Consider the following 10,116-nt stretch of genomic DNA (forward strand, 5'->3'; position numbering starts at 1 on the left):
AGTGATGATGCTCCAGACAGTGTCCTTGTTGATGGAAAGTTCCTCAGCAATCATCCGCACTGTGTGTTGACGATCTGCGCGCACCATCTGCTTCACACGCTCGATGTTGTCCACCGTTCTGCTCGTTGAAGGTCTTCCAGACCGTGGATCGTTTTCAACCTCCTCCCGTCCCTCTTTGAACATCTTGTTCCATTCAAATGCACGTCTACGTTGCATCGTTTCTTCCCCATAGACTTGCTGCAGCATTGCGAAGGATTCGGAAGGTGTTTTGCCAGGCTTGGCAAGAAATTTCAGATTGGCTCTCTGCTCACGACTCAGCGCGACGACTCAGACAAGACGACTACCACCAATGGTACTCCATCTCTTCTGGATCTGATTGGATTGATTTCCAATCATCAATTTGGTTTCAGACCAGGTCACTCTACCCTAGATATGCTGCTACTGCTCTCCCATCAATGGATGGAGGTCCTCAATGCCAGACAGGAAATCCGAGCCGTATTCCTGGACATATCACGTGCTTTTGACACAGTCTGGCACCCTGCCCTACTCACCAAACTCTCTTCCCATGGTATTCAAGGCCATCTCCACTCATGGCTCGCAGACTTCCTCTCCTGTCGCAGTCAACGTGTGGCCCTAAATGGAGTTCTTTCATCCCCTCTTCCTGTGCAGGCTGGAGTTCCTCAAGGTAGCGTTCTGGGCCCTGTTCTTTTTCTGGTTTTCATCAATGATCTCTCGGACTCTCTGGAAAATCCTCTATTTCTCTTTGCCGATGACTCAACCCTCTGCCGTACCATCTGTCATCCCTCAGACCGGCAAGCAGCAGCTTCTTCGCTCACTGCAGATCTGGATAAAATCACAAACTGGTCCAACACGTGGAACATGTCTTTCAATCCAGACAAATCTCACACTCTCACTATGTCTCTTCGAAAGGACCGTTTACAAAACCCCCCATCCACTTTCTCAACAATCCTCTGGAAGAAGTCTTTTCTTTCAAGCTTCTGGGTCTCACTATCTGCCATGACCTTTCCTGGGAAAGTCACATTTCCAACCTTGCCTCAAAAGCCAGTCGCCGACTGGGAATCCTCCGTCGTGCAAAGTCCTTCCTCGGCCCTCTTGAGCTCCTGACCACTTACAAAGCTTTTGTCCGTAGCCTGATGGAGTACTGCTCTCCCCTCTGGGCTGGTGCTCCTGCCTCCCACCTTTCTCGACTTCACGCTGTCGAAACCAGGGCTTTTAAGATCATTGGCATCTCCCGCAATGAAGCTGAGTCTTTGGGCCTCTCACTCAATCACCGCAGGTTGGTCGGTGGTCTTTCTGTCTTCTACCGACTCCTCTCCAGCCTTGCCCCCCCTGCTCTCTCTGCGATTTGTCCCAACCACATTTCCACAGGGCGCTCAAGGTCCGCCAACAACCCCCTTCTGGTAAAACTACCAAAATCACGAATCACTGCTCATCTTCACTCTTTCATTCCTCTTTTTTCCCGCCTTTGGAATAAACTTCCTCACTCTATTCTTTCCCATTCTTCCCTTCAGGCTTTCAAAACAGCTGTTCACCACCACCTCTTATCTTCCCCCATCCAAATCCTCGATCTTTTCTACCCCCGATAATCCACCCAAGCCCACTTCCTTCAATTCTCCTGCTTTCCTTCCTGAAAGTCAATTTAATGTCCATCTTCCCCTCGCCATGTTCCCCGTCCCATCCCCATCCCTCTCCCTTCCACAGTTCACCTGTGTCTGTTCCCCAATGTTTTGTCCCTTCCACTCCCGCCCCTCTTGTCTCATGCCTCCTTGCTGTGAGTTGTGTGTTAGCTCTCATACGAGCCTCGACCAAGGTATAAAAAAAAAAAAAAAAAAAAAAAAAGACAACCTGTAAAGCACGACCTGTAAAATAATCACACAATGAGCGCAGTCAACCATCACCAATCACATCTATTGCTGGAATGTTGCGAAAGACTGTGACGCAACCCGTTCATTCAAGTTGTGTAAGTGGAGCACACAGCAGGCTCAGTCCCGTTACTTTTTAGATGGACCATATATATATATATATATATATATATATATATATATATATATATATATATATATATATATATATATATATATATATATATATATATTACACACGCACACACACACACACACACACACACACACAGTCATTTGAAAGCGAGTATCTTCAGGCAAAAGGCACAGAAGAGCAGATTTCATCATAACACTTATTCTTGTACAATCTTATTTCCACAAAGGAGACATGGCCATCATTCATTCCATGGAGAAGAGAAGACAAGAAGAACTGAGAAGAAAAGAAAAGCATGGAGTGTGGTGTTCATTCCTTCCCTCGCATCACACAGCCCAACTGCACTGTGCCCGTCAAAATGAATTGGGGTTGGGGGAGGGGGGGGGGGAGGATGGGGAAGATGAGTGGTGAAGTGGCGATGGGATGTACAACTGCATCACTGAGGCATCCAGAACAAGTGGGCAATTTCTCTCTGGCGTCCCCGGTCTGCCAACAGCAAGCTACTCTGTTTCCTGCAGAGCAAAGTTCGCAGGAATGCTGTTTCTGGTGCATTCCGTCCCCTCAAGCTGCTTAAGACCGCCATCATACTATCCACATGAACTAAGTTGCGTTCTGGGCTTTTATTTATTGTTCACAGGACAAGCTTTTAGTTGACTGTTTCATACCCTCTCTACCTTCTTCCAACGACACAGGATTTAGGTTTTTTCCATGTCTCTCATGCAAGCCTATTTCTCATTGGTCCACATCTGATGTGGGCATGTCCACAATCCTGCTTGTTGGAAATGCTGCTGTTTCTGACAGAACTTTCACCACAGCCCCTCACCCCTCCCTTCGTGTGCGAAAGACACCACGGGCACCCTTTGGCCCCTCCCTGTGTGCAAAACGTCCTTTGTGCAGTGCCCACTGTATCATGCATTGGAGATGTGCTGCACTTTATTATGTATCGGAAAAGCATTGCACTTTGTGCCACTGATATGCATGTGGGAAGCACTGTGTTTCACTACAAATGTACCAAGTGTTGTGCTTTGTGCCACGAATGTGTGAAATGCCAGAAGTAAGAATAAGGAAGTACAGGGAAGGAAGAATGTTGGAAAGCACTTTGGTACCAGTCCAGAGGATTAATTGTTCATGGTGAGCGATGGGTTGTTGGTGGGAAATAATAAAGAAATGAGTTGATTCAAATGATGAGGAAGACAGATGCACCGAAAGACAAGAATAAACTTGCGGTGTTGAAAGAAAGACCCACGGGATGAAAGAGGCTTTTTTTAATTGAGGTTTGTTGGAGGGAGTTATTGGGGGATTGCGAAAGGCAGAGGGAGCAACGGACCAGTGGAGTATTGAAAGAAAGATTGAAAGGAGCAGAGGAGGGAGGGAAGACATCACACTGGGGAAACACAAACTAACCTCAACACATGCCCCCCCCCAAACCCTTAGACAAGGGGCAAAGGTCTACCTACACATAGACTATTAAAATAATTAATCCTCGTGTCAACTACGACCTACGTGTCCCTGTATGATTTCTCCTTGGGTATGCTTCCAAAACCGTCACATTCTAGACATGAGGGTGAGTCAAAAAGTATCCACAATATCTTTTTATTTAAATTATTTAACTATAAATGAGCATGTACAAGAGTATCATTTTTCCACATAGTTCCCCTCCTTTTCAACAAACTTAGTCCATCAGTTCATTAGCTTCTGTATCCCCTCAGTATAAAATGTTTTTGGCTGAGTGACGAGCCGCACATGCACCGCTTCTTTCACATGTTGGTCACTGGCAAAGTGGTCGCCTCTTAAAGTGTCTTTGAGTGGACCAACAGGTGAAAGTCTGCAGCGGCCAGGTCAGGACTGTATGGAGGATGCTCCAACACCTCAAAGTTCAATTTCCAGAGGGTTTCCACAATATGAACGGCAGTGTGTGGTCGGCATTGTCATGCAACAATGCAACACCTTTTGACAGTAGCCATCTGTGTTTCCATCGAATAGGTGGTTTCAACTGGTCCCGGAACATTTCACAATAACAGACACTGTTTACCATTGTGCCCCCTCTCGTGATTGTTCCAAAATTGGGCCTTGTGAGTCCCAGAAAAGTTAACCATCACTTTTCAGGTCGATAGTTGACTTTTGAACTTCTTCTTGATTGGTGATGTCGGATGTTTCCACTACATACTTTGGCGTTTGCTCTCTGACTCGTAATGGTGGATTACTCTCAAAAAAGCATTCCCTTCATGATGAAAGCAGTTCAAAAGGCTATGGCAGATTGTCACACTGTTGCGCTCGTGCTCTTCTGTGAGTTGTTTTGGAACCCATCTTGCAGAAAGTTTTATGAAAGCCAATTCGGTTGTTGATGATTTAATGTACAGAACCATGAGTGATGTTCAGATGTTGTGCCACTTCATCAATAGTCAACCGTCGGCTATCCAGAATCATGGCGTGGGCTCGTTCAATGCTTTCTTCTGTTGTGGACATGGTTGAGCGTCCAGATCGTTCATCATCAGTGACACTTGTGCGACTGTTTTTGAACATGGTAATTCAATCATACACACTTCGCTGCACTGAAGCACTGTTCCCATATTGTGCTGAAATTCTGCAATGGATTTCTGCCCTGGTACACCTTCAGCCCGCAAACATTGTATCACTGCATGCTGCTCTTCTTTGATGCAAACGGACAGTGGAGTGGTCAGGTTAACTCCCTTACAATGATACAACTACTGACTGCTCAAGGTTCAAACTGCTTCACAATGGCACAGCAGTTAGTGCTTGTACCTGCAAGTACAATAAGCAATGTAGTCAACACAACACAGTTTTTAATAAATCATTGCAGATTCTTTTTGACTCAACCCCATATATTACTTACTTACTTATCCTCTTCATCCCAAATGGGACATAAGGCTGCTGCAAGCTTTTACCATTTTTCTCTATCCTTTGCTACATTCTCTGCCTCACACCATGATTAGACCCATCTCCTCCAAATCAGCTACCATAGTCCGATGCGAAGTTGTTTTTGGCCTGCCCAGTTTCCTCCTTCCTGACAGTATCCATCCAAAAGCAACCTTGGGGATTTGGTCAGGGAACATTCTTAGCACGTAACCAAGCCATCGGAGGTGGCGACATTTAATTTCAAGGGCAATGCTGTGGCAACTACTTTTTTCATGCAGGTCTTTGTTGGATTGAGCCAGAAGATATGGCAGATTTTCCTCCTGCATCCTTTGTGTAAAAAAACTCTACCTTGCTCATGTCTGACTTATTTACTGGTGAACACTCAGAGCTGTTTCGAAGAACAGACTTGACATTGCTGTTATAAGGTGTTATCTTTGTCTTCAGGCTGTACTGCTTTGACTTCCAGATAGAATGGAGTTGAACAAATGCATAACAAGGTTTGCGGAGTCTTGCCTTGATGTCTTTCTTGGCAACCTTTGTCTTGTGCTGATGAGACTGCTGAGGTATGTAACTCCTCGACAGTCTCGAGGGCTTCTCCATTTACAATACTGGGGACAGAAGGTGCATTTTTGATATTCATCACCTTGATCTTGGTGGTATTAATATTGAGACCTGTCCTTCTAGCAAAGCAAGCTTGCCTGTCAGGTTTTTCTTGCAATTGGGTATTCCTTGACGACAAAACAACTAAATCATCCGCAAAGTCCAGATCTTCAAGCTGGGTGGAAATGGTCCACTGGATGCCTTAAGGTCTATCTGATATGGTGCTCCTCATGATCCAGTCGATAGTTCTTCAGAAAGAGGATTGGAGATATAATACAACCTTGCCTTGATGATGAGACTGGCCAACCACCATGACGATGAATATCAATACCTTCAGTATGTTTTATTTATATATATATATATATATATATATATATATATATATATATATATATATATATATATATATATATATTGTTGTGGTTACCAAATTCGCAAACCACCATTCAGGTCCCTTAGGTGAGGTATCTCGGTAAGTACATGTGTAGTTAGGCCCGAACCCGTTGTCTAGTGGGAATACATGTCATTTATGCGTGCTGCGACTCTTCAGGATAGCCGTTTTTCTTTTACTATCTTTATTTTGGACCAACCGACATGATTACCACCACAACCACAACATCAACCACCAACCACAACGCCGCTTCACCACAACCGCCACGACCTTCACGTCACACCTCGCAGCCGTCGCATCGCCACCGTTCTTGCGCCGCCTGTGGGTACCGGTGTTGGACTCGTGCAGGGCGCGCGCCGAACAGCGTGTACAAAATCACGGATTTTGTGCTTCAAAAAAACGGATCAAAAACGACACACGCCCACTTTTTGCCGTCCAATCGGTGAGCGAGGGGCGATTTGGCCCCGCCTCCAGGGCGATCGATATATGCAAATTTATGGATCAAAAAGCCTTCACGCCCACTTTTTCTCGGGCCAATGGGGAGCGAGGTGAAAGGTCGAAGGGAGGGGGTCAAAGATGAGAGGGCGAAGTTACGGGGTGGATAAAAGGACCGTGTTCGTCAGTCCAAGAGAGTCGAGAGGCGGAGAGTAGGAGAGTAGGAGAGTCGGAAACAGAGAGTCAAGACTTCGCGGGCGGTGGAGCTGCTCGTCGTATGCGTTGGAGTCGGAACGGAGGGGACGGAGCTGTGGAAAGGCGGCGACACCAGACGAGGGGGTGCTCGCGTCGTGCAGGGAGCTGCACCCCAGGGAGGCCGACAGCGTGACCTGGCCGAGATGGAGACGCTCGTCGCGGGGCGATAAAAATCCTCTATACCCCGAGCATCAGCAACCCCCTCCTGTTTCCCCCCGCGCTGAGATAGTGCGACCAAGGGGGCCCCTTTCCCACCCCCTACCAGACACTGTCCGCGAGGCCCGCGGAGTTGAGGCGCCATCGCCGCTCCGCGTCTCATCACCAGACGGGTAGGCGCGACCCGGTCTCGGCCTCAGGCCCGCCTCATCCTTGAGGGTATTTCTTTTCCTTGGTTTTGGGTATGTGTTGTCGGCGCCGTCTGTGAAGTAGAATTGTATAAGTGTTGCCGTGTGCTCGGTAGTCGGTATTAGCTCTGCATTGTGTTTTCGCTTTTATATTTGCTTTTTGTGTAAATTGAATTGTGTTTTTCTTTTCTGTGTGCATTTGGTGGAATTGAATATGTGTGCTTCCCGTGTGCCGCGAATAAATGTGCTTTGTGTTGAACTGTTTCCCGCTTCGCTTCGTTATTTCTCCCATTGAATCCTCATCTTGCTTCACGTAAAGGGTTGGTAGTGGGCTGAATACGCCCGATAATTAATCGAACCGTCGAGGTCGACGATAACACCGCTCGGTTATTCTGATAGTACGGAACGGGTCGCTTAAGTGGCCCGTGTCCGAAGTCGACCTGCGGCGAGGTGCGATCGCCCGGTCTACCCTCCGCGTGGGTGCTTAGGTAGGTCGAATTTGGCGAGCAACCCTATCCCACGCGGGGGCTGATTGGCTCGATCGCGGTGAGACCGAAAGGTCCACCCGTGACTGGTTCCCGGCGTTAGTCCGAGAGGGTCACGACTGGATTGTCCGTCCGGTGGGCGACGTGCCGCGATTCGAGTTACGTGGCCGTCAGCACGCCGGCGGGCGCGAAATCCGCAACACTGGTGTCAGGTCGTGCGATACAAATCCATCGCCCTCCTCGCGGCACTGCTATCGGAGAACAGGAAAACGGGCTCTCCTGTCTCCAGCTAAATTCACGGGAATCGGTCCAGGGGTGAGAGAAGCGACTCCCGATTCCCTCCAAATTACGAGCGAGCGAAATTAACCCTTCACGAGAAGCAAGATGGCGTCTCAAGGCGAGCGGGAGCCGGGGGTATTAGAAATGTATATGTGTAGTAATGTAGAGTCCATGGTCCAGGATGGAATCCCCGTGCAGGAAATGTTGATTGTGCAGGAACACGGACTCGCCCAACTGAATCCAGAGCCCGAAATGGGTGCGGCCGCGGTGTATGACACCTCCCCTCCCCCCCTCCACCAAAACCCTTCCCCGATCCCTGCCGAAACGGCTCACCCAAGCGCACCCGACATGACCCAGCTATGCGCCATGCTGGCGGCAATGACAGCGAGAATGGATGCGAATACACAACAAATGAACGAAAAGATGGATGCGAATACACAAAAATTGGATGCGAATACACAACAAATGAACGGAATGGAAACAAACATGAAAAAAGAAATGAAAGAGCTACGGGGTGAGACGCAGAACATGGGCCGATGCCTGCAGGCGGGCATGAAGGCCGTGACCGGGGAGCTGGGAATGGCGACTCCACGTGTGGAAGCAAACGAGCTGGAAGGGGGTACAACGGCTGACAGGCCCGCGGTGGAGGCGGGTAAAAAAATAATTCGGGGGGCGTGTTGGACGAGGGTCGTGACAGAGGAATCGACGGTGACCAAGAGGGAAAAATTAAATGGGGAGACCAAAACGTGTGAGACGAGACACGAGGTGACGACAAAGGAAATAATAGTTGAGACAAGGGAGGTAAAGGGTGAAGAGTTGGCAGTGACGGTAGCCGGGAAGGGAACGATAGAGGAGAGACGACACGATGAAGATGGGGTAAGTGACGCACACACACACACGGAGGTAGTGGAGGATAATGGGGGTGAGCTGGCGGACTGGGTGGAGACCCAGTGCGAGCACCTGGATGGCCTCCTCCAGGAACGAGGGGAGGGAGTATGCCCCCTTGAGGCGAGTCACGACCAGGTGAGTTCGGTCGTGCTTTGCGAGGTTGAGGGGACGGGTGCTGTGGACGGGTGCACGGAGAGCTTGGTGGGTATAGAGGCCCCGGAGACCCTTGTGGGGACACAAATCCCCAGTGTGGTTGTCCCTGTGTGTGTGGTGCAAGGCGTGAGTGCGTCCCCGTGTGTGGAAGCGACCCCGTGTGTGAGTGGTGTTGTGGCGATGGTGCCAGAGTACGTGCTTCCCAGCACGCCGTGTGTGAATGAGGCACCGCGTGTGAGTGCCCCCGCGTGTGTGGATGAGGCACCGCGGTTGAGTTCCCCCGCGTGTATGAGTGAGGCACGGTGTGTGGATGAGGCACAGCGGTTGAGTGCCCCCGCGTGTGTGAGTAGTATGGTTTGTGTGAGTAGTGAGGCACGCGTGAGTGGTATGGGTTATGCAAGGGAGACCGTGTGTGTGAGAGAGCGGTATGTGAGGGAGATGTCGGTTGGCATGCAGGAGCACGCAGCTGCATCTCCCGGTGTGAATGTGATGGAGTGGACTGTGTGCGTCGTAACACGCAGGTATGCGTGTGTGGAATGGAGACGGAGACGGCGACAGAGGAGAGAAAGCCGGGTAGCGGCTGTAGTTGTTTCGGGGACCGTGCCGGGTTCGCCCAGCAGTGAGCACGCGGTTCGTGCTGTGCAACGCACGAGACCACCACGTGCTCGCTTGCGAGAGTGAAGTCCCGGTCCGGAAACGCACGCGGTGGATTTGCCGATCCCGCGGACGGACAAAGTTTAGGCAGGTAAATGGATTTGGACCGGACGGGTTCTCCACGCGATCATGTGTGTTAAGCTCCAACGGGCAAAGCACATGTGTTCGCGTGGGGAACCCCTCGAGACGTGGGGCTTGTGTTTTTTTTTGCGCATGGTGACGTCATGGCTGCACGTGTGGTTGGAATCCGGCAGGAGGGGTATCTCTGCCGGATGGTACCATCCAAGGAGGGACGAGGAACACGTGCAGCTGCATGACGTCACGGGCAGGTGCAAAGTGCGCGAGTTGCCGCGCTGGTGATGCGCATGGGAAAAAAAAAAAAAAGCAAGCCTCACTTTCGGGTGCACAGGATTCCTGGGCAAGGGGTGGAAGACCCCCTTACCTGGGCACAGGATGGAAACTAGTTAGGGGGAAGGGTTAGCTTAGCTAGACCGACTTCATGGGGCAGGGGTAAGTCCTCATGGAGTCCGTGGAATGGATTAGTTAGAGGGATTTAGTGAGCTTTAGGTTGGGAAATAAAATGATTTTATGATTTGGAGACAGAGACAGACTTGTGGATGTGTAGCGGGGACGTAGTTTAGCTACGTAGTGTTAAAAGGAACGTGCTATAGTTTAAGGGATGACGTGGGAGCACGAGTTAGTTAGGGGAGGTAGTTAGAAGGATGGCAGAGTTCAGTGG

The 10,116-nt window shown here is 49.5% G+C and overlaps 1 protein-coding gene across 1 annotated transcript in view; it reads left to right on the forward strand.

Annotated features, from left to right (window-relative positions):
* Positions 1-3,074, forward strand: part of LOC147015038 (integrin alpha-11-like) — an 80,504-nt gene extending 77,430 nt beyond the window's left edge. The window contains exon 11 of the mRNA XM_085849204.1: positions 2,914-3,074. Within this exon, the coding sequence (XP_085705330.1) occupies positions 2,914-3,074 (161 nt within the window). The remainder of the gene's footprint in view (positions 1-2,913) is intronic.
* Positions 3,075-10,116: the final 7,042 nt, after the last annotated feature.

This window comes from Eptatretus burgeri, chromosome 12, assembly GCF_056783735.1.
Source record: "Eptatretus burgeri isolate ZD-2024b chromosome 12, Ebu_testis_v1, whole genome shotgun sequence".
Classification (NCBI taxonomy): domain Eukaryota; kingdom Metazoa; phylum Chordata; class Myxini; order Myxiniformes; family Myxinidae; genus Eptatretus; species Eptatretus burgeri.